This window comes from Neolamprologus multifasciatus, chromosome 11 (genome assembly GCF_963576455.1).
Source record: "Neolamprologus multifasciatus chromosome 11, fNeoMul1.2, whole genome shotgun sequence".
NCBI lineage: Eukaryota > Metazoa > Chordata > Actinopteri > Cichliformes > Cichlidae > Neolamprologus > Neolamprologus multifasciatus.
Window position 1 is genome coordinate 16,743,349 of NC_140449.1, and position 24,179 is coordinate 16,767,527.

At 37.8% G+C, this 24,179-nt stretch overlaps 1 protein-coding gene and 2 pseudogenes across 2 annotated transcripts; 1 reads left to right on the top strand and 2 right to left on the bottom strand.

The window, feature by feature from the left end:
• Positions 1–476: 476 nt before the first annotated feature.
• Positions 477–22,429, bottom strand: LOC146508058 (nonsense-mediated mRNA decay factor SMG9-like; annotated as a pseudogene). The gene is made up of 8 exons (XR_014876946.1): positions 22,414–22,429; positions 18,743–18,963; positions 13,863–13,939; positions 13,038–13,223; positions 12,177–12,283; positions 11,926–12,093; positions 1,389–1,549; positions 477–677 (listed from the first exon to the last, which is right to left on the bottom strand). The product of XR_014876946.1 is annotated as a nonsense-mediated mRNA decay factor SMG9-like (transcript).
• On the top strand, positions 6,695–14,214 carry LOC146508059 (zinc finger MYM-type protein 1-like; annotated as a pseudogene).
• Positions 17,083–18,742, bottom strand: LOC146508060 (zinc finger BED domain-containing protein 4-like). The gene is made up of 2 exons (XM_085177523.1): positions 17,927–18,742; positions 17,083–17,671 (listed from the first exon to the last, which is right to left on the bottom strand). The coding sequence occupies exons 1-2, from the start codon at positions 18,274–18,276 to the stop codon at positions 17,386–17,388; spliced, it is 636 nt and encodes a 211-aa protein (XP_085033649.1). The 5' UTR covers positions 18,277–18,742; the 3' UTR covers positions 17,083–17,385.
• Positions 22,430–24,179: the final 1,750 nt, after the last annotated feature.

Below are 24,179 nucleotides of genomic sequence, written 5' to 3' on the forward strand. Positions count from 1 at the left end.
TTGTAACAATGATCTTTGGAGGATATCTATTTTTTTTAAAAAAGGTAATAAAAAGACAGAAATCTATATTTTCAACTATCAGAGCATCAAAACTGAAACACAGTCAAGAATGCTTTGAATTTAAAAACTATTCTTGCATTTTTATTAGAGATGTGCTGAGACAAGACACTTTCTTTTCCCGCTCATCACCTCTGCACAGGCTGTAACTTGATCTGTAACTGTCAAAATTCCTGAGGACATTCCCAGGACACTATAGAACAAGCAGGACTCAATGTCTGAATAATTATATTTATTTTATGCCCCAGTGATGTTCATACTGACTCTTATTTCAAATATCCCTTTCAGCTGCACTTCTTTCGTTGTTGTTGTTGTTTTTTATGCATATGTTGGTTCTGATTCAATTCTGATTGCAGGAACAGGACAAGAACAAAAACAAACAAACAAACAAAAAAGAATAAATAAAGTATCTTGATACAAGAGGAAAAAAATGTTAAATCTTATTTCAAACATCCCATTCAGCATGTAGGCTGCACTTCATTTGTCTTTGTGTGATCTGATCAGTGAAATAAAACTGTACATAACAGCAGTTCAACACGTGTCAGCAGAGCAGACGACTGTATTCAGAGAGGGCCGAGGACTTTTTCACACCATCCCAGATACGAGCTGCATAGTGAAACCTGTGAAAACAAATAAAGTTAACACAGGAAACAGAGGGATAAACTTCAATAACATCCCAATAATGTCTCAAGATTTCACAAAATTATGGTGACATAGTACAAAGAAGAAAAAAAATCCAAATTGTATGCATTTCTGCACCAACCTTACTTATTAACATGTTTACTTTCTTTATATGGCATGGAAATATATGTTTCTTTTCACTGTAGTATTTCATTTTCAACTGATATTGTTTTAAGCATGTTGAAAAAAAAAACCTGATATCCCACAGAAAGAAATATTTTTCAACACTCTGAATGTGTTGCGCTTGTAGGTACATGCAGCAGGTTGCACCATACCTGAGAAAACTATTTCACAACAAACAACCACCGCTCATTTCCTGTTGTAAAAAAACCCCAGCATGTTGTGTCACTGAAAGTAAAGGGGAACAGAGACACCCCTTCGTCTCTAATAGAAATTCGGCATTTCTTCCACAGGGATTAGAAACTGTTTCTATGGGAGTTCAAAAATAATGATATTTATGATGGCTTTATTGAGCAAACCAGTTTAAAATGTAAAATTGATTCTTATCCTGAGCGCAGGATGTATTTCCTTAATTATACTTGGTTATCTTGCTTTTTCCCCTCAGATTAGCTACCTACACTTTTTAAATACTGGAATAAAAATAAAATAATTATTCGTTTGTGTATAAATAGTACTGATATGATGTTTACCAGTTTTTCTCAGTGAGAATAGTGTGTAACAGCTGACAGCGGCATGGCCAGTATTTGGCTGCGGAGTTTTGAAACCATGGTGGAAAAGGTCGGGTGTCCTCTACAGCCGGGGAGCAGAGAGAACAGTGGGTATGTTCCTGACCCTAAACAACATGCAAATATTTATTTACATGTAATGAGTAATGATAAGACTAAATGGCAATCCCGAAGAAGCGAAAGTTGTGATGATAAGAGAACTCAAAGACTTAGAGCAATATAAATAATCAGGAATCTGCTCTGGAATCTATTGGAAAAGTGACGATTGGATAATGAACAATGGGTATGGAAAGTGTTTCTGGCCTTACGGCTCAAAAAACAACAACAAAAACAAAAACACATAAATGACAAGTTTGGACACAGATTATACGTTTCCATTCAGAGATATTGAAGAGGAAGAATTTGATTATGAAAAGGACTGTCAAGGTGGTTATTTTGCCACACACGCTGAGAAAACGAACTTCAAAAACGTTTAACTATGCAGAGCACAACATGCATGACCCTGAAAGTAACATTGACCCAGATACCCACTTCTACAATAACACCAATAATACTTGTGAGTACTATACAGATGACCAATTCAATATGAATATTAAAATGGCAAATGCATTGTCGGTCATACATTTCAATAGTAGAAGCCTGTATAAAAATTTTCTAAAATTACAGAATGTTTAAGTAAGTTAAAAAAGTTTAATATAATTGCAATATCAGAAACATGGCTCGATAATGAGAAAATTAGTGAAATGGGACTGGAAGGATACGAATTATTTACAATGAACAGGGTGAATAAAAAAGGAGGCGGTGTTGCCTTATATGTAGATAAAGTTTTGAAATGTAGTCTGATTGAATGTATGTCAAGCACCATAGATAACGTATTGGAATGTGTCACTATTGAAATCCATGTTGAAAAAGCTAACAATATAATTATAAGTTGCATCTATAGGACACCAGGTTCATGCCTTGAGACATTCAATGAAAAACTTGCTGCTATGTTTAGCAACCTAAATGATAAAAAAGTGCAAATAATTTGTGGTGATTTTAATATAGATTTGCTAAACCCAAATGGACATCAGAAAACAACAGATTTCATAAATACAATGTATAGTAACTCCCTTTTCCCTGTAATTATAAAACCAAGTAGAATAACAATTGATACAGCTACATTGATAGATAATATATTCACAAATAAAATTGACCATGAAATAGTAGGTGGACTTCTTGTAACTGATATAAGCGATCATCTTCCTGTTTTTGCAATTTTTCAAAATTATTTTGGGATTAAAACTAAACAAAAGAATCAAATATTTGATATGATACGACTTAGAACAACAAGAGCCATTGCTGCCCTCCAGGTGGACTTAAAGGAACACAATTGGAATGAGGTTTTTGCAAATGAAGATTCAAATAGTGCATATGATGCATTCTTATCAACTGTAATTTCACTATATGAAAAACATTGTCCTTTAATGAAAATCACTAGAAAGCATCACAGATCAAATAAGCCATGGATCACAAAGGGGATAGAAGATGCATGTAAAAAGAAAAATAATCTATATAAGAGATTCATAAAACAGAGGACAAAAGATGCTGAAATAAAGTACAAGTTATATAAAAATAGATTAGTAAATATTATAAGAACAAGTAAGAAAGAATATTACCACAAATTATTGGAGCAAAGTAGAAGTAACACACAAGAAACATGGAGGATATTAAATAGTATAATCAAAAAGGGCTCAAAAAATAAGAATTATCCAGATTATTTTAAAAAAGATAAAGATATTGTGCTTGATAAAACTAAAGACATTGCAAATTAATTTAATGATTTCTTTGTAAATGTTGGCTTTAATTTAGCAAAAGAAATTCCAGAGTCAAGAAATAATAACGACCTAAATAAACATATTACTCAGAATGTGTCCTCCATGTTTATTGGTGCTGTAACTCATAGAGAAATAATTAACATTGTGAAGACATTTAAAAATAAAAAGTCCACTGACTGTTTTGGTATTGACATGATATTAGTTAAAAGTATTATAGAATATATAGTGCAACCTTTCGCATACATTTGTAATCTGTCCTTTCAAACTGGTGTATTTCCCTCACAAATGAAAATAGCAAAAGTTATTCCAATCCATAAAAACGGAGAGAGAAGTCAGTTTACCAATTATAGGCCAATATCACTGCTCCCACAGTTCTCAAAAATTTTAGAAAAGTTATTTGTTAATAGACTTGATAAATATATTGAGAAGCATAATCTCCTAAGTGATAACCAATATGGCTTTAGAGTGAAAAGGTCCACTTCGATGGCAGTGATGGAACTTGTAGAAGGGATATCTAATGCTATAGATAATAAGGAATATACTGTTGGTGTTTTTATAGACTTAAAAAAGGCGTTTGATACGATTGATCATTCTATATTAATGAATAAACTAGAGAGATATGGCATAAGAGGGTTAGCATACAAGTGGATGAAAAGTTACCTGGATGACAGATATCAATATGTCGAATTCAATAATGTAAAATCTAAGCAGTTGAAGGTAACTTGTGGTGTTCCTCAGGGCTCTGTGCTGGGCCCTAAATTATTTATATTATACATAAATGACATATGTAGCATTTCCAAACTGTTAAAATGTGTATTGTTTGCTGATGATACCACTCTGTATTGCTCAGGTAAAAACCTAGAACAGCTTCTGACTACAGCGGAAAAGGAGTTAAATATATTAAAAAACTGGTTTGATGTAAATAAGTTATCATTAAATATAAAGAAAACAAAATTGATTATTTTTGGCACTAGACAAATGAAAAATGTATCTAAAATCAGGGTTAATGGAATTGAAATTGAAAGAGTGTACGAAAATAAATTTCTTGGAGTGATAATTGATGATAAGCTGAGTTGGAAGTCTCATATAAACCATGTGAAAACAAAAATGTCAAAAACCATTGCTATTCTCTATAAAACAAAGCATGTCCTGAACAAAAAATCATTATACACACTCTATTGTACTCTGTTGCTTCCATATATGACTTACTGTCTGGAGATATGGGGTAATGCATATAAAACGAACACTCTTCCTATTTTCAAGTTGCAAAAAAGAGCTATAAGAATTATAAACCAATCAAACTATATAGAACCAACTAACATTTTGTTTATTAATCTGAATACCCTGAAATTTTATGATTTAGTTGAATATAAAATGGCACAGATAATGTATAAAGCACAAAATAACTTGCTTTGCCCCAGTACTCAGAAGCTGTTCAAAGTCAGAGAGAGTCAATATGACTTAAGGGGAACAGATTTCTTTAAAAAAAACAAGATAAGGACAAATATAAAGCAGAGATGTGTTTCTGTTAGAGGAGTTAACCTGTGGAATAGTTATGACAGTGATTTAAAAAGGTGTAGTTCATTTTCCTTGTTTAAAAATATGTTTAAAAATAGAGTATTAGAAAAATATATATATCAAGAATGAAAAGAGCAAAAAAAAACAAAAACAAAAAACAAAAAAACCTCTTGATTCTTTTGCTTTGATGTAGTTACTTACTAAGGTGGAAAGTTTTTTGTTTTTTTGTTTTTTCTTGTTTGTTTGTTTGTTTGTTTTGTTTTTGCTTTGTTTGCCTTCTCTCACCCCAACCGGTCGCAGCAGATGGCCGCCCCTCCCTGAGCCTGGTTCTGCTGGAGGTTTCTTCCTGTTAAAAGGGAGTTTTTCCTTCCCACTGTCGCCAAAGTGCTTGCTCATAGGGGGTCATATGATTGTTGGGCTTTTCTCTGTATCTATGAAGCGCCTTGAGGCGACATTTGTTGTGATTTGGCGCTATATAAATGAAATTGAATTGAATTGAATTTTATTATTTGCTTCGAGCCCTGTGTACAGGAGCTGCATGCTAAAAGATCTTTTGTTAAAAGGGTTGGCGTAATAAGCAAATGCTTCAGCCAATACCTTTTGATTAGCCTTGTCTCATGCTTTCTTGCTTTGTGGTAAATCTTTGTTCTGTCTTCACTGAGATATTTGAATGCTAATCAATAAAACATATCACTCATATCACTCACTACTTGTCACACACCAGGCCTCAGAAGTTTTACCTTATTAGAAGAAAAAAATTGTTTTTAACCTACTTCGGTCAAATTATCCTCCCCATCTTTCTGCACAGTAAGCAAGAACATATTGACGTCAATGAGATTTTTAGATTTCTTTTTAGAGATGCTTCTGATATCTCATTATAGCTGGTAATATGGAAGCATAGTTCAAACATGTCTTTATTTCAAAGAGAAGGCTAGTCCAACAATGAAACTTTTCATACTTTGAATATGGTTTGGTTACCTTGAATGATTGACTAGCTTTTAATGACTTAAAATCCAGATACAAACCTGCTGTGCAAATATACTGTACCAACATCACTAATCTACTACAGAATTGCAATCTGCAGAATTCTTCATGTGAACATCATAACACATCTGTATTTTGCTTCTTAAAGGTTATAATATGACCTCTGTGTTCCATGTAGCTTTTCTTCTTTTGTTTGCAAAGTGAAATAACCAACTGGGCAAAGACATCAAAGAACCTATAACTCAATGTTTTTGAGTCTAATTAATTAAATTGGTATTAGTTAGAAATCTCCACTGTTAAATAAGAATAACATCTATGTTGCATTTTTGTTTTAGTCCTGATGGGATTCTATTAAAACTAGTTTGAAAATGTGTTGTTTTAGTTTTAATTTTGTGTATTTGTTTGAAATTTTAGTGTTATTAAATTGCTTTATGGATTTTTGTATCATATATTTAATGGAATATTCTGTGAAGTTGTTTCATTCTATTGCTAAAATATTTTAGGCTGCAAATCATTTTCTTTAAGAACAGACGTAAAATGTTTGTTTTGTCTTTGATGACCAGTGACTGTTTCAAATGTCAGCAGAGTATGCTTTAACCATGTAATCACTCTGTGTGGTAGTTCTTGAAGACAGCTTCATTTCTTGCACTGAATGAAAAACAAAACTGACTGTGATTCATGAGAAATGAAAGTTACCGACCACCACACAAACTGATGTAACCGTTATTGCCACATGCATTCAGCTTACAGCATATGTCAATAAAAACCAGACACACCAGTTTTCAGTGGTATATTATTCACTAGCATATTTCCCCTAATCTTTTTAAAAAGGTAATAAAAAGACAGAAATCTGTATTTTCAACTATCAGTGCATCAAAACTGAAACACAGTCAAGAATGACTTGAATTTAAAAACTATTCTTGCATTTTTATTAGAGATGTTTTGTCACAAACAACACGGGGTCTTTTGGAGTGTAATTTTTTCATAGTTAGATGCCTGGCTGACAATTTTATAAAACAAAAACTACACACAATATTCGAAGCACATAGTGCACACTGTGGGAATTTACGACTGTGCGTAAATCCCCCCTAATATTGGTATGATCCGAGCTCAGGCACTAAGCGACTGAGCGAGGGGGCGGGGGGATCTGCTGCCTGTTGGAGAAACGGAGCCAGGCAGACAGAGGAGACCTGAAGTTTGACCAGGTACCAAAAGCAAATCATTCGTACTGTACAAATAATGTAAATATGACGGTGTATCAAAAAAGATTGATGTCAAACTGATCACTTGACCCATATTACGTTACTTGTTCTTCAAGTGAATCAACAAATGGCGAAATGAAAAGCCGAACAACAACAATGCTGTTTTTTTAGAGTCTTAGCTTACATGTGTGTTTATTTCATCTTTTCAGTTGTTACCCTCCCCGACTAAATCGGTTTCAGTTATGTACTGAAATATAAGAATGGACATTAGAGGGTTCTTTCAAAGAAAAAACTCTGGTAGATGTTATTTTATATGTTAAGCTTTGTATGTTGTTCAGTATATTTATATTCAAAACAAGAGGAATTTCAATACACAACAGTATATTCACAGTTGTAACCAGATATTTACATACACTTTGGGGAGAAAACATAAAAACATTTTTACTGTTAAACATCATCTTAGAGTAAACTTTTGTTTTAGATAAATAAATATTGATATATCTTTTGAATTAGTTAAATGTCAGAATAAAGAGAGACAGAGCTGTCTATTTTTATCACTTTAATCAAATTTAGGAGTACATATACACTAAGTTTATTGTTAATTAATAAGAAAACTCCAGACATTCCATTCTGAGCTTAAGAAGCTTCTGATAGGTTCGTAGAGTCCATGTGAGTAAATTGGTGGCACACCTGTGGATGCATATAAGGCAAAACACAGAGCCTGTTTCTTTGAAATGGGAAAATCAAGAGATGGCAACCAAAACACCAGGAAAAGAATTGTGGAGCTCCATAAGTGTGGCTCAATTCTTAATGCAATTTGGGTGTCATTTGCAATTAAGAAATACAGACAAGTTCTCTCTTTACTCTTAAATTTAACAAATGTGTTTTTTATATTTATCAATCTAAAAAAAATTTAACATTTAGTCTAATTTGAGGTTTTACCTTAAATAAGTGTTTGTGTTTTTATCTGAAGAGCATGTAAATATCTGGTTTCAACTGTATATTTGATGATGTTGGTGTTTAGTTTGATTGTCAGCACAAAGAGGGAGAGAGAGGGAGATGGAGAGGAGAATGAGGACAGAAGAGAAATGGAACAAGAACCAGGTGAGACAGACATGTCAAATGGTTGTTTGCCAAAACATCAGAACATGTATCTAGTACCTAGTGTATCTTTTTAGGTTTGTTATTTTTCAAATTCTATATTTATTAAGTTATGCAGACTTATTTGCACAACAAGGCTAATTACTTATATAAACTTTTCTGAATCTAAATAAAGTACTTTGGTAGAATTAAAAATAATATGGCACAAATGTGTAACTCACAAAGACAAATACAGAGGGATCATTAATTAGTAATGATTCTCTTTCTGATCATTCAGAGAGGTCAGGGGAAATCAGGAAAGCAAGAGAAAACCAAAACACAACAGCATCACAGCAGGAAGCAGCAGGTGGATCATTAAGGACAGCTGAAGGAGGTTTACTGGAAGGAGCAGCAGGAGATGATTTAGGAACTCTAGAAAGTGGTCCAAGACAAAATGTCCTCCCACAGATTGGAGGCCAGCAGAGGGCATTCAATAAGAGTTGGTTTGAACAGTTTACATGGCTGGAGTATTCTGCTGTGAGGAACTTGGCTTTCTGTTTTTCATGTCGCATTTTTGGGAAACAGAATACTTTAAAAAAAAGGTGGCCTCAGTCATTCAGGGTTCTGCAATTGGAAGAGGGCTTTAAATGCCTTTAGGGAGCACGAAAAGAGTTCCAGCCATTCGTCTTCTATGATCTGCTGGCACAGCTTTAAGACCACAAAACACCAAGGTGACGTTGTTGAGCAACTTAGATCAGCAAGTGCAGCAGAGATTTCAGAGAGACGACAGAATCTCCACAGGATCTTAGCTGTAACAAGTTTCCTTGGAAAACAAGGAATACCATTCCGTGGCCACGATGAGCAGGAATCCACCAGTCATAATCAAGGGAACTTTCTTTAGTGCATGAAGCTGCTGAAAACATTTGATCCATTTTTGAAAAATTACAGTCCTGTCTCACATACTACCTATCTGTCTCATTTTTCACAAAATGAGATGATAACCAGTATTTCACATGAAATAACTGGAAATATAGTTAAAGAGATGAAGGAAGCTAAGATGTACTCTGTTATGGCTGATGAGGCTAGAGATGGGCACACGGAACAGCTTGCAGTGTGTGTACGTTTTGTGTCATGTAAAGGCCATGTCAAAGAATGTTTTCTTGGTCTACGGAAACTAGAAAGGTTTGATGCACAGTGCATTACAGACACTATTAAGGGGCTTTTGCAGTATCACACGCTCAGTGACTTACTTTGTGTTGCTCAATCCTATGATGGGGCATCTGTCATGAGTGGTGCTGTGGGTGGTGTGCAGGCCCGTTTTAGACAGAGACACCCTGAAGCAGTATATGTGCACTGCTATGCACATGACCTCAACCTTGTCCTTTGCCATACATGCAAGGCTATTCCAGCTGCTTCTGACTTCTTTGGACTTTTGGAAAATGTCTACACATTTTTTAACACCTCCCTGGTAAACCACACAAAGTTTTAAGGAACTGCAAAAGGACCTTGGACTGTTTGCATCTGAGCTTGTTCAGCTCTCTAACACAAGATGGGCCTGCCAAGTAAATTCCGTCAAAGCCCTTCTCAAAAACATTTCTGCAGTTTTAGCAACTCTCGAGGCCACACATACTCCTATTGCTAAAGGGATCTTGTCCAAGCTGTCAAACCCCAAGAATGTGTACATGTTAATCATGTTCTCACAGCTGCTTGGCACCACTGAAGGCCTGCGCCTGCAGGGAGAAAGGCTAGACATGGGCAAAGCTGTGGAGTACAAGATGTTGGTAGTTGATACACTAAGTAAACTGCGGACAGAGGCTGCTGCTGAGGAAATATTTGAGAAGGCCATGGACATTTGTGGAAGCTACAACATCCAGATTCCTCAGGGAGGACGACACAAACAGAAAAGACTCGAAGGATTTGTACTTGAGTCCAGCTGTGGTGCAACACCAAATCTCGCAAGCTCAGCAGAGTTTAGGTGCGAGATATTTTTTCCTTGTTTGGACCGAATGTTGCAGGAGCTAGCAGACAGATGGGGCAGGACAGAAAATAATGGAGGGCATCATGCAATCCATCCTCCCCAACATTCCTTTCCAAAGATGCCTTAAAACCCATTGCAGCACACTACCATGTGACGATAAAGCCTGAAGAACTTGTTGTGGCAAAAAAATTCATGAAAAGAAAAATGGAAAAAGAGGACATTTGCGACATCACTACTGCCTTCCACTTGCTTGACAAGGACATGTTCCCAACTCTGAAGGTCATCTTTAGAATTGCACTAACCATTCCTGTCAGTAGCTGCAGCTGTGAGCGCTCTTTTAGTGCCTTGCGTCGTCTCCACATGTGGCTAAGGAGAACCGTGGGACAAGAGAGGCTGAATGATTTGGCCATATTATCTACTGAAAAGGAGTACTTGGATAATGTTGACCCTGAAAATGTCATTGATAGGTTTGCAAAATTCGAAGATGCAATCTCATGTTACCACAATAAAGAGGTGTTGTCAGTGTAGTGCAGATCTATGATGATTTTCAGTGCTACTGTCATCTAGTTTTGATTTTGGTTCTTTGTTGGTTAAGTCCTAAAGTAGTCCTGATTTTGAACTGTTGTTCTACTGTTTTAATTCCGGATCAGTTCTGGGTGTGGTTGAATTGGGGTTTAGTCTAGAGATGGACCGATCCGATATTACGTATCGGTCCGATACTGACCTAAATTACTGGATCGGATATCGGAGAGAAATAAAAAATATAATCCAATCCATTAAATATCAAACAAGCATCTCACAAAACTTGCGACACGGCGTAACTTGGCTCATAACCGAGCAGTATGCACCACGGTGGTCTGGTTGAGTATTTGTAGCCTCACTACCAAACCGGCATTTTATCTCCGAGGAAGTTATCCCAGAGAGATGTAAAGCAAGTGTGTGTAAGTTCATCTCTGAATGTTTGTAAAGCATTCCAAAGAGAGCCTCCCTCTCCTGCTGCTACTTCAATCGTGAAACTGATCAATGATCAGCTGATCGGCTTTTCTTTTGCGAGTCCGTCTCTCTTGTTTGTTTTTGGCCCACTTCGTGCCAGAAAGAGGAAACCAGCGGCTGAACAACAGCAGCACGTTTAAGTTTGATAAGCTGTTGTTAGAATTTATTTAATATTACTTTGTACACCACGATCTTTTTCTAAGTAGCTGACGGCTGGTAACTGTGCAGGGGCGGATCTAGCAAAGTTTAGCCAGGGGGTCCGATAGGGCATTAACAGGAAAAAGGGGCACAAAGACATACTTTTCTTTCTTATTCTCATTTAAAATATCTAGCGTTTAATAAATAATTATCTGAATCTTACACCCAAAGTTTTAATCTGATGTAAAATGTATAGAAGTCCATTACTGTATATAGTAACTATTAAGTCTAATATACCCTAGTAAGCTATACTACTTTTTCCTTTGGGAAGGTACCATTTCTGCAGTTCTGTTGAAGAAAGATGTTGAATCTATTTAATTATTCTTGAAAAATAATTGATTTCTGTGCATTTCAATTCATTCAGATTTTTTGCAGAAAAAACATATTGAATGGTCAATTTAAATGACTAATTTTAGGCACTGTATGGTGGAAAATAACGTGTTTTTGGTGGTTATTTAAACATATCGCGATATATATTGTGTATTGTGATATAGCTTAAAAATGACACGATATTAGATTTCATATCATATCGCCCAGCCCTAATTGGACGATTCGTTCATGATTTGCGCATCACTACTGCATTTCCATTTATGTTTTTATTTTTCATGTTTTGATGGGTGACTCAAGATTTGCACAGTACTGTAAATGTAGATAATTTCTTAGCATTTACTTACTTTTTTTTTTTTTTTTTTACCACTGTATCATATTCATTTTCTTCTACCAGATCCCTTACTGGCATTCATTGCTACTTACACATAAAACATAAACATAAATTTGTTGTAGTTTTGCACCTATGTATTTGAGGTGAGAATGAGCCATTAATTTGTCAACCACCATATGCATGTTCTTCAGATTTCTTGGGCAGAAATCATCCAGTCTGGCTTTTTTCTGGAGAAAAACTGGGGGAGAAAGAAATTTAAACTTTGACATGCTTAAATTTGGTTTGTGTGTCAAATATAGCGCGTCAGCATTAAACAGCCACCTATATATGGATAATACTCTGCTCCGTCATCACTGCCTGATGAGCCGGTGCTGTCGTGGCTTGCAGATGGTGTGGAAGGTTTCAGCATCTCAGCAGTCTGAAGAAACCTGTCCATAAAGGTGACACCATATTATAACTTCAGCTGTGGAATCAATTTGTGTCACAAGAAGCAATAATAATGAGAATTAGATCATTTTGCTGAGTGGAAAGAGTACAGGTAAAATTTGCTTGGATATTTACATATGTAAATATACAGAATCTGCCATTTTCCTGCTGTGCCAATGTGAGATGCTACTTGGCGATAACCCTGGTAAAAAACATTGTTTGGTAATCTGACATTGATTTTTCACCAAAGGAAGCCAAAACAATACATAATCATATCAATATTTGTGCTGATTAAAACTGTAGCTTTCTACTACAGAGATATCATTGTAAGCTATGTACAAAGTTAGTGAAAACCTGCTTTTAATGGCAATATTTTCAGCATAAGGCAAGAATGCTATGCACAGGGAAAAGGTTTTTAATCACATAGCCAGAGTTGCTCAGATTGTTTTTTTATGCTGTGTGAAGAAAATGAGTCATGAACTGATCCAAATGGATTGTGGCGTACAAAAGGTAATACATGTCAGCACATGTTAGATGGGCATGGAGTCTGACATTTTAAACAGGTCTGGATTTGCCTGTTTAAAATGTCAGACTGGCTGAAAGAACAACATTGCTGAGCTTATGAAAAAGCAAAAACAAATATCCCTTTAAGATATAGCATGAAATGTTCAGCATTCCTTTGAGAGTATTGGGCTTCAAAATTATAATCACAACCATCTTGAGAGCACAGGTCCATCGCAAACCTAAAGTACTTACCTGTAAAGGTTCAAATCAGTGAACCAGTCTTGAACCACAATTACAACATGACACACTGTAAACAGGAAGGCAGCGATCTGAAGAGACTGTAGAGGAATTATACAGAGAGTACAAACATGCTTTATTTGTAGAAAAGAATAAAAATAAGCCAGTGCTGTTGTGGCTTGCAGACGGTGTGGAAGGTTTCAGCATCTCAGCAGTCCGAAGAAACCTGTCCATAAAGGTGACACCATAATATAACTTCAGCTGTGGAATCAATTTGTGTCACAAGAATCAATACTAGTGAGAATTAGATCATTTTCACCAACGGAAGCAAAAACAATACATATTCATATCAATATTTGTGCTGATTAAAACTGTAGCTTTCTGCTACAGAGATATAATTTTAAGCTATGTACAAAGTTAGTGAAAACCTGCTTTTTAAAAACCTGCTTTTTTCAGCATTAGGCAAGAATGCTATGCACAGGGAAAAGGTTTTTAATCACATAGCCAGAGTTGCTCAGATTGGGGTTTTTTTTATAATGCTGTGTGAAGAAAATGAGTCATGAACTGATTCCAAATGGATTGTGGTGTACTAAAAGTAATAAATGTCAGTACATGTTAGATGGGCATGGAGTCTGACATTTTAAACAGGTCTGGATTTGCCTGTTTAAAATGTCAGACCGACTAAAAGAACCACATTGCTGAGCTTATGAAAAAGCAAAAACAAATATCCTTTTAAGATACAGCATGAAATGCTCAGCATTCCTTTGAGAGTATGGGGCTTTAAAATTATAATCACAACCATCTTAGAGTACGGGTCCATCGCAGACCTAAAGTACTTACCTGTAAAGGTTCAAATCAGTGAACCAGTCTTGAACCACAATTACAACATGGCACACTGTAAACAGGAAGGCAGCGATCTAAAGAGACTGTAGAGAAATTATACAGGGAGTACAAACATGCTTTATTTGTAGAAAAGAATAAATATGATCACTAAACCAACATCAAACAATAAATCCCCAGTGTTGGGAAGGTTACTTTTAAAATGTATTCCACTACATCTCCAAAAGTTGATTCTGTTCATCTGGACGTAGCGTTTTGTGGGAGAAATGTTTCGTCACTCATCCAAGTGACTTCTTCAGTCTCAGCTGACTGCAGGTTTCCCCAAATCTTATAAGCAGTGCATTTGCATAATGACTGAAACCAGCCCACTGAAGGAACAATGGTCAGTTCCTTAATCATAATTATGCAAATTCTCATGACCATTGATCAACAACCACTGACCAAAACCCACTGATCAAAGACCACTGATCAATGGCCATGAGTACCATTCACAGAGAGTTGGGGAATGGCTGCAATCACAGCATTGTAAGATGGCAAAAGATGTACCTTTAGACCCACTCCTCAATTCAGAGATGGTCTTTCCCTTTTCACGTAAATGGCCTCCTTGACTCCGCGCTCAAACCAGCGTTCCTCCCTGTCCAGGATGTGTACATCCTCATCATTGAAAGAGTGTCCACTTGCCTGTAGGTGTAAATAGACTGCAGAGTCCTGGCCTGACAAGGTAGCTCTTCTGTGTTGTGCCATCCGCTTCGCCAGAGGTTGTTTGGTTTCCCCGATGTATAAATCCTGGCAATCCTCCTGGCACTTAACAGCGTACACTATGTTACTCTGTTCGTGACGGGGGACCCGATCCTTGGGGTGGACCAATTTTTGGCGCAGCGTGTTTTGGGGTTTAAAAGCCACAGAGACCTGGTGTTTAGAAAAAATGCATCTCAACTGCTCTGATACTCCTGACACAAATGGGATCACTACAGGTTTTCGCTTGGGCAGTGGTTGTCCTTGTCGGCTGGAGCTTTCTTTAGGTGCCTTTCTCGCTTTGACAAAAGTCCAGCTGGGATAACCACATTTACTCAGGGCCTTCTTGATGTGCTGTTCTTCTGCCTCCCTGGCTGCTGTGTCAGTGGGGATGGTGTTCGCTCTGCTCCAGTAGATGATGAGAGTCAAACCTTAGATACTGATCCGTATGTGTAGGTTTACGGTACACATCAGCTTTTAGATGTCCCCCATTACTGATGGAAATCTCACAGTCTAAGAAGGCTAACCTGCCACTTTTCATATCCTCCCTGGTGAATTTGATGTGTCGGTCCACCGAGTTAATGTGATCCGTGAAATGTGGTACATCCTGAGATTTGATTTTCACCCAGGTGTCATCCACATATCTGAACCAATGGCTTGGTAGTGTTCCAGGGTAGGATAGCAAAGCCCTCTTTTCCACTTCTTCCATGTACAAATTGGCCACAATGGGTGAAACTGGGGAGCCCATGGCACACCCATGTTTCTGCCTGTGGAACTGACCCTTGTATGTGAAGTAGGTAGAATGAAGACACAGCTCCAAAAGCAAACACACTTGGTCGATGCTGAGAGTGGTCCTGTTGCTGAGGTTGGTGTCATCCTGTAATCTCTTACGGACTACCTCCAACGCCTCCGTGACTGGGATGCAAGTGAAGAGAGATGTAACGTCGTACAAGACCATGGTTTCATCTGTCTACATAATGACATCTCTCACCTTCTCAACAAAATCGAGGGTTTTCTGGATGTGGTGTTCAGAGCTGCCCACCAGCGGGTTGAGGATCGAAGCCAGAAACTTGGAGATGTTATAGGTGACAGAGTTGATCATGCAGACAATCGGTCTTAAAGGTGCACCCTGTTTATGTATTTTCGGTAAACCATACAGACTTGGTGTAGACTTCCACTACAGATAACAGAATACATGCCCCAAAATGTAGTTTGTAACGTATTCCATTAAGTTACTCAATGAGACTAACGTATTCTCTTACATTGAACATTGAGAAATGGCCTAACAGTCTGCAGTCTATGAACTAACGCCAGCTAACAATGTTAGCTCGGTGGTGAGTATCCTTCATTAATAGTAATAAAAAAATCATACATCAATAGTACATCGAAGATACTGAAGTTTCGCCCATCTTCTTATGAAGTGGTGTCAGAAATGCATTCCTGCCCGTGATCTGCTGGCTTTGAGTCCATTGTGTAACTGACGCCACCAACATTAACAGGATGCTTACATTAGAGCCTCTTATTGTTTTATTTGGGTTCCCAGCAATCAGAATCAGACAAACTGTATTAATCCTAGATGGAAATTCAGTTAAAAAAAAAAAAAAACCTGGGCTGGCCGCTCTCCGCCATGCGATATATGACTACATGCTCATCCAACTGAGCTAAACCTGTGCCCGACTGCGTTAACATTACAGACAGTTTGTGACCAACTTGCATTCTGACAGCAAAAAGAAAATATAGTGGAACCCCGGCTTACAAAGACCCCATTTAACGAAAAATTCAAGTTACGAAGGCACTTAACTGCAATATTTCTGCCCGTGGTAATCCCCGTGTAACAAAATAGATAAAATAGAAAATCAAAATAAATTAAATTCCATAATGTTATGTACATGTACATGTACGTATGTATGCATGCATACGTATGCTTTCTTCAACCTCCGCCACCTCCTCCTCCACCAAGAACTTCGTCTTCAGCCAGCATCGCCTCACTCAAAAGGCGATGGAAAAAGGTGCTTCGACTTACGAAAATTTCGACTTACGAAAGACCCTCTGGAACGAATTAATTTCGTAAGTTGGGGTTCCACTGTACTACAGTAAACGGTAGAAACTGTCAGTCTAATCACAATACTTCATTCATCATACCTGCGTATCCAAGAAGATAACTCTCCTGTAGGGATGCACCGATACCACTTTTTTGGAAACGAGTATGAGTACTTGCATTTCAGTACTCGCCGATACCAATACCGAGTACTTAATAAAAACATGATTTAAATTAACAGGTAACAGCTTTAGTTCTATAATTTAACAAAAAACAAAACAAAACAAGGGACTGGTTTGGAATTAAGAACATTTATTTAAAATGAAAAGCATGTTCTATTATTACAGAATAAATAATTATGAAAAAAAAATTAAACAGTGACAGTGCAACTCAAGTATTTTTTTCAGTTTATTGTAAACTCTGCCGCACAGCACCACACACCTTTGGACAACACAAGGGGCATTAATAAACATCTTTGCCATTTAGTGCACAATATTTGAATAAACTAACAACATCCACCGACATAGAACTGTGGCAGTCAGTGCAACTGAGGTAGGTATTAACATCAAGTCTAAGATGACTCACTTAATGGAGAGAAAAAGTGAGTGGCAGGGTATTTTTAAGAAAAGTAGCTTTTCTGCATTATCAGCAGTCAGACTGTTTCTGTTTTCATCTATAATGTGTGATACTGAGCTAAAAAGCCTTTCACTTTCCACACTGCTACATGGGGCTTGTTGACACCCCAGTACTTCAGAAGACTGTCTTCACGAGGGCTTGGGGCCTCTCCGAGGTATGTGTCAAGCTCAATGGCAGCACCTGCTGCCAGCGGCTGTGCTGCTCCTTAGCGATTTCATCAAATACAGTGTCCAGACTGCTGCTAGTGCTGGCCTGGGCCTTGAGGAACAGTTTAGCAGGAGGTTCTGCAGCTTCTGCCCGACTCCCCTCTGCCTCAGCTCTGGACATCATCTGCAGCTCCTGCTTCAGGTGCAGCTTGGCTTCTGGAGCAGTGTTGTTGGAGAAGAAGCCATCTTTATACCTGCACAAAATTCATAAATGTATTAATATGTGGAAAAATGGGACTGATTTTAGTTTCCCCTAAATCACTGTGACAAATGCCAGCCATTTGACTTTCTGGTAATAATAAGGGAAATGTATTTTATATTATATATATATAGCATACATTTGTATTTGTGTATTTTAGTTACAAATATATAATATTTCAGATGTAAAATAATCTTACATTTAGTACTGTAGCTATACTCATTGAATACCTATAACACACAGACTTTACCTTGGGTCGAGTATGGTGGAGATGAAGTACAGTAGGTTGGTCTCGACGTCACTGAAGCGCTTCTTGACAGCTGCCAGTAAGGTTGCTTTCATTGTCTTGACGCCGTGGTCCACATCTGTTTCTCTGTTTAGAAGTCTCACTAGCACAGTCACAGCTGGGATGACATCAGAGGCTAGTGTGTTGTAGCAGCTCACTTTTTTAGTTAGTTTCTCAAAGGGGGCGAGGATGGCAACAGTCGTCTCCATAAGAGGCCATTGGTGAGTGGTGAGATAGTCAGGGAGTTCGTGCTCGGACACATACATGCCCAGCACTCGGTTTTGCTCAATGAGGGACTGGAGCATGTAATACATGCTGTTCCAGCGCGTCTGTACGTCCTGCTGCAGTCTCTTTATTGGCTGGTTGAGCTGTCCCTGAATGTCCTCGAGGCGGGAGTAGGCTAAGGCGGAATGTTTAAAATGCTCAACTATTTTCCGTCCCACTGCTATAGCATCAGCTATGCTCCTCTGTGCTAATAAGCATGGGCAAATAAGTGTGGGTAAACTCTTTGTACTCGTTGTCGTGTTGGGATTTTAGGTGCTTGATTAAATTACTTGTGTTAAATGCGCTACCTTTTGAGCCTCCTCTGGACAATTTCGCTGAGCACAATTTGCAGTCCGCCTTTGTTTTCGCGTCTTCATTCACTTTGAAATAGTTCCACACGGCTGACTTGTCTTGCCTCGCCTTCTCCCAGCTCTGAGTTGCAGCCGGGGCCTGGGGGCGGGCACTCGGTGCCTGTGATTAACCCCTTACATGCCGCTCAAACATAGACAGGTCTCAGACCGTGGTATCGGTCCTCGGTATCGGGGGACTTTTAACGAGTACGAGTACTTTAGAAAATGTGGTATCGAGGCCGATACCCGATACCGGTATCGGTGCATCCCTACTCTCCTGTGTGATGAAGAAATCAATTCCTGTGCTCTGATTTCCACCTCTTTCCTTGATTTCTTGGGTCTGTGGTCTGAATACAAAACTCCTGTTCAAACAAACACACTTTTTTACTCAGTATCGCCTCCAAAGAACTGTTCAAGTGATTTTTTTCAAATCAATGATTAAAGTAATCACACTGACCATTAAAAAAAAGTAATGCATCTGTAATTATCAGACAAATATAGAGTATTATATTGAGTATATTCCACATTAGAAAAATCACACAGCACACCAAACAAAATGTTACAAAAAGCATATTTATAATTTTTCCCTGCACACCAGGTATAGCGGAATTTGCTCGGTTTGTCTCCAGTGTACCTATTTTGCTTTCTTCTGATCACTACTAATGCTAGGGCCTTCATCTGGGTCTGAATTTTCTCCAGGACCGAGATCAGATTGACTACTTTTTCTTTTCAAATATTTATCTATTGCTATTACGCGCTGCGTCGTCTCACAGCATGACTATAATGTAATTTCTTCTTCATCTTCTTCTGTTTTTCTGGCAGTTGGCAACCTATGTAATTAGTGGAAGAGAATGTAATTGTTCTGCCCGTTACTCACGCCGATCGCTTACAGTATGTGGTGGCAGATTTCTTTTCTCATGTGTTAATCACATATTTAATCATATCACATTAGTTATAGTAATATCACTTTCTCACTTTACTATAGTAAGAGCACTCCTGTCACCAGTTGCATGTGGAATGTTAACACAGTGAGGCCATTGTAATGGGAGACGTTAAACAGATAGTGGGACTCCTGCTTATCAGGGATGTAAATCCTTGGGTGACGGCCAAGCAGAAAACAAGGTCATAATTCTCTCTGTGACGGAGAACGTATAGCCCCCCAGTGAGAGGTGCCAACGTGTAAAAGTTTGTGGAATGTTCTTTGTCTGTGTCTCTGTATATAAGATGTAAGGGCGGTGGCCACAATTCAGAGATGGTCCTGGTGTTTCACTGGGATGCTCTCTCCACATTGCAATGTGTTTATTAAACCCACTTCAAATCAAGCTCACTGGGTGTGTTGCAGGTTATTGTTAAATTTTCCACAACAATTTGGCGTTGTTGGCAGAGTTCCTCCGGTGAGCTTCGCTGAATCACAGGCACGCGGTGACTGGCCATCCTGAGGTAAAATTGCCTCAGTCCCACCGTTGTTTTCAAAAAGGGGGAACCGTGGGGTGTGCTTCAGCGACTCACACATGCAGGAATTTTTAAAAGAACCAAGAGAGGCACTGCAAAGGATCTGCAACAGTGAGCTGTTTGATTTGGGAGGATTTTCAATCAGACCGACAGGGAAAGCCTCGCTTCCTTACAGCTGCAATTATTGGGTGCAGGTTCCTAGAAAGTTTCTAGGAACCTATATGTTTGCACATATGTTTGCACTAAGTACCGCAGCAATTTCCTAATGTTGTAAACCTGCTCAACATTTGGCAATAAAACCCTTTCTGATTCTGATTCTAAAACAAGTGAATAAGATGTAGCAGAGGGTTGAAAGTACCAGGCTGATTTTGCCAAGTTAGGTTAGGGTTGTTTTCTTTTTGTAAGAGAAACACAGGTTTATTTTTTATATATATTTAGACATTTCTTGAACAAGGCCTAATATGTTTTTTTGTTTTTTTTTTGTAACAGTGCACTTAGGAAAAAACCTGCCAGGTATCATCCCTCTGGGGGTGATATTTTGTGTGTTGATGATTTAAAAACAGGCCTGCAAGATTGGGAGTAAAAGCGCTATAAAATACTTTACTGAGGGCAAATACAAGGTGAGCTTCTCCAGATTACAATGGCTTAGGAGAAGTACATCTACCTAGGATGCTGACCATATTAGATGGTAAGTCCTGTGTTTAAAAGGATTGTAGCGATTCAATCCATTTCAAAAGCAATAAGAATTGTTTTTATTTTTGGAATGATGTAATATTGCTGTTAGTGGATATTAAATTAGTGCACGGTTTTCCACTATCAGCAATGATTGGTACAAATGCATGTGATTGGTATGAATGCATGTGACTGGACTGTTGCTGGACTGATGATGTGGACTAAGTTGTGAACTGACTTGAAATTAAGAAGACGGTAACTATTTTAGGATCAGTCACTTCTAATGCCTAATCCATCCCAAACAGTGAAAAAATGTGGATGTATGTGTTTTTTGTTTGCTTGTTTTTGCAGGAGCAGGAGGATGACAGAGACCAGAGGAGGGGAGACTGTAGGTCCACATGATTGTGGGCGGGCCTTGCAGACTTAACCCTTTAGCTGCCACTTTTCTGTGTTACTGATTTTGTGTGAAGGAAACTGTTTTTACTGGCTGCTTGTTGGTTATAGTAACACACTGTACAGTGGGAAAATGTGTATTCAATGTGAAACACATACTATGTTAAAATCAGTATCACTCCTTTCACAGAAACGGAGGGTCGACCACATGATTTACAGCAGTACCTCTGGAATCTGTTGATTCAGACCTGACCTCCGGACGCTCCGCTGCTATTTTTTTTTTTTTTCTCTGAGGGTCTTTGTGGAGGATTCGACACAGACACAGACAGACGTGAGTGAAATGAAGCAGGTTGTGTAGTGATTACAGAACATCTTAGTGTTGGGCTCATTATCATATCACTGTTCAGCTCATAGTGTGAAAAACAAGTGAGTGACATTACTTAAGAAAAGTCACTGGTTACAGTAGTTTTGATTAAACACATGGGATGATTCATGATTTGGGTAAATTATGGCAACAGTAGTGTTTTTAATTATTTGGGGAAATAAATAATTACACATGGCACACTTGTGTCTGTGGTGTTGGATACCTTATTACTCCTATGACCCTACAGTTGTTTGCAAGTGTGAAGTTTGTATTTACTCACCGATTTTGGTTTCTAGGTAATTGTGGTGTGGATGACTCCAGGCGGAGCCAAGAGTTAGACCCACTTAACATGACATTAATATTAATAATATTAATTTTATTCTCTAACACAGGTTTACAGGGCTAGAACGAAGTTACTCCGGAGGAGAACCCCTGATGTTGTCTGAGAAATGATCTAACCTAACCTTTTCTTTTGTTATTCTCCTAGTTCTGATGAGTTGACTCATGGGAGAGACCATGTGTCAAAAGGAGGCATTCCAGGTTTAACATGAAGCAATGCTTTCTATGTTTTCCATGAGTTTTTTCATGATGATTTTGTCCATGCTTTTTTACTGTGATTTGTGGGATTAACAGTTCATGTACAGGTATTAAACCTCTACAGGGGGTTCATGTTCAGATAAGGTTTTGATGACCTATAAGTAAACTTCACTGAACTGAAAGGAGAATGTGGATTGATGTTGGTTGATATGTTTTCCAAATGGTTAGAAGTTTTTCCTCCAAGTAAAGAGATACAGGTGCAGCAGCCAGAGTATTGCTGTAAGAAATCATCCCAAGGGTGGAATCTCCTGACTGAGACTCTGTGCTGATCAGAAGTCTTCAGAGACCCAGCGAGAAGCACTCTAAAACTCGAGAAGCACTAACATCAGTGTTAGTATATGTTTATGGTATTAATTTACCTGCAGGTTCAGACATATTCACTGTCCTTGATGACAAACATCTGGATAGGGCAAAGCAAATGGCACAAAGGAGTGTGTGTGATGTTTGGTGAGGCATGTGTGCCTCAATCCCTAATAACACTGGGGATGAGGTTTTTTTTTTTTTTTACAGAAACAGGTAATAAATTGGGAAACATGGGTTGATGGATTTAATGATAAACAGGAAAAATATATCACACACTGAAAAACTTCTTAACAACGGGTTCTTATGAAAGAGCAGCTTGATGTGACCAAGGTTGAAGTTTTCTTTGCAGATGAAAAACAAACACTGTTTCATTTCTGTATATGATCTCTAGGGGTGCAACGATACTCGTATCGATATTGAACCGTTCAATACAGTGCTTTTGGTTCGGTATGCATATGTATCGAACAATACAAAATCTTTCATTTATTTTATCAACTTTTCTTCTGACGATGCTGTCTGTGTTGAGAGCTCAGTGGATCTGCGTGGATCTACTCTGCCTAGGCTGCACTGTCGAGCGTAGATCCACTGAGCGCAGCGCAAGCTAGCAAGACAGAAGCTAAGCTCATTGCAACATGGCAAATTGAACCTCCCCCACCCTCATTCAGTGCTTTACGCTGGGAAGAGGGGGGAGGGGCGGTAGTTACACTCAGTAGCACAGGAACAGAGCGGGAGGGAGAGAAAGAGAGCCAGGGACAACAACGTCACATTAGAAAGGTATAGTAATCATCCACAACTATTTTCAGTTGCAGATGATAAAGGATTCAGAAAGTTTATTCATGCAGGTCCATATGACAGAGAATATGCATTTTCTTTTGTTTTCATATTATAATTTATATTTAATTGTGTTGTGGTTTGCAATGTTTTGTGTTGTTTCACTTTAAATTTGTAAAAGGAAAAAGCTGAAAATTTAAATAGTTAAAAGTTGAAATGTGAATAGTTGATTTTTGTATTATATGATTTATTTATTACATTTTATGTGGAGTGAATAAATAAAAGTATATTTACGGTGGCCCCTACAGACAAAGCACATACAAACACGTAAAAACTCCAAAACACGTAAAAACTCCAAAACACGTAAAAACTCCAAAACACGTAAAAACACGTAAAAACCCCGAAGCACATGAAAACTCAAAACACATACAAAAGACAACAGAAGTGCTCCAGGATGCTAGGGGCAGTGTTGAACTTTTGTTACCTAGTGGCTACACAAGCCAGCAAGTACCAATGACCGGATTTGGTGTGTGGTAATAACAGGTAAATGAACTTTTTTTATTTTTTATTATTTGACCATATATGAATGCTTGTGTATAAATACACAAACAATACACATATGCTTTCATGCTTTCAATTGTGTAATTTAAGTGATCTAGGTAGCACTGTTTTGGAAGTTCAGTTCATGCTATGTGTTTTGGAGTTTGTATGTGCTTTTTGGAGTTTGTAGTGTTTTGTCTCTAGGGGCCACTGCATATATTTATATATAAACATGTATAAATAAAACCACTTTTTCTTTTACATTAGTAATTCCTTTTGTGCATAATTTTATATTATTGTTAATAATAAATTAATTAAATATTAATAATAAAAAAAATAATAAATTAATTAAAGCAACAAAACAGCCGGTTCAGAGCCGAAAGAGACGGCTCTTTTTAGTGAGCCGAACCGAAAGAGCCGGTTCTCTAAAAGAGCCGGAAATCCCACCACTAGGAGCGACTGCCTCTTCTCTCCCTCTCCTGCTGCTACTTCAATCGTGAAACTGATTAAT

What these genes read in the sequence shown, in the direction of transcription:
- LOC146508060 (XM_085177523.1), bottom strand. Translation starts at nt 18,276, where the DNA reads ATGTATTACATGCTCCAGTCCCTCATTGAGCAAAACCGAGTGCTGGGC. An exon ending in TCCACCATACTCGACCCAAG is followed by an intron (nt 17,672 to 17,926) that starts GTAAAGTCTGTG and finishes AATTTTGTGCAG; the next exon opens with GTATAAAGATGGCTTCTTCT.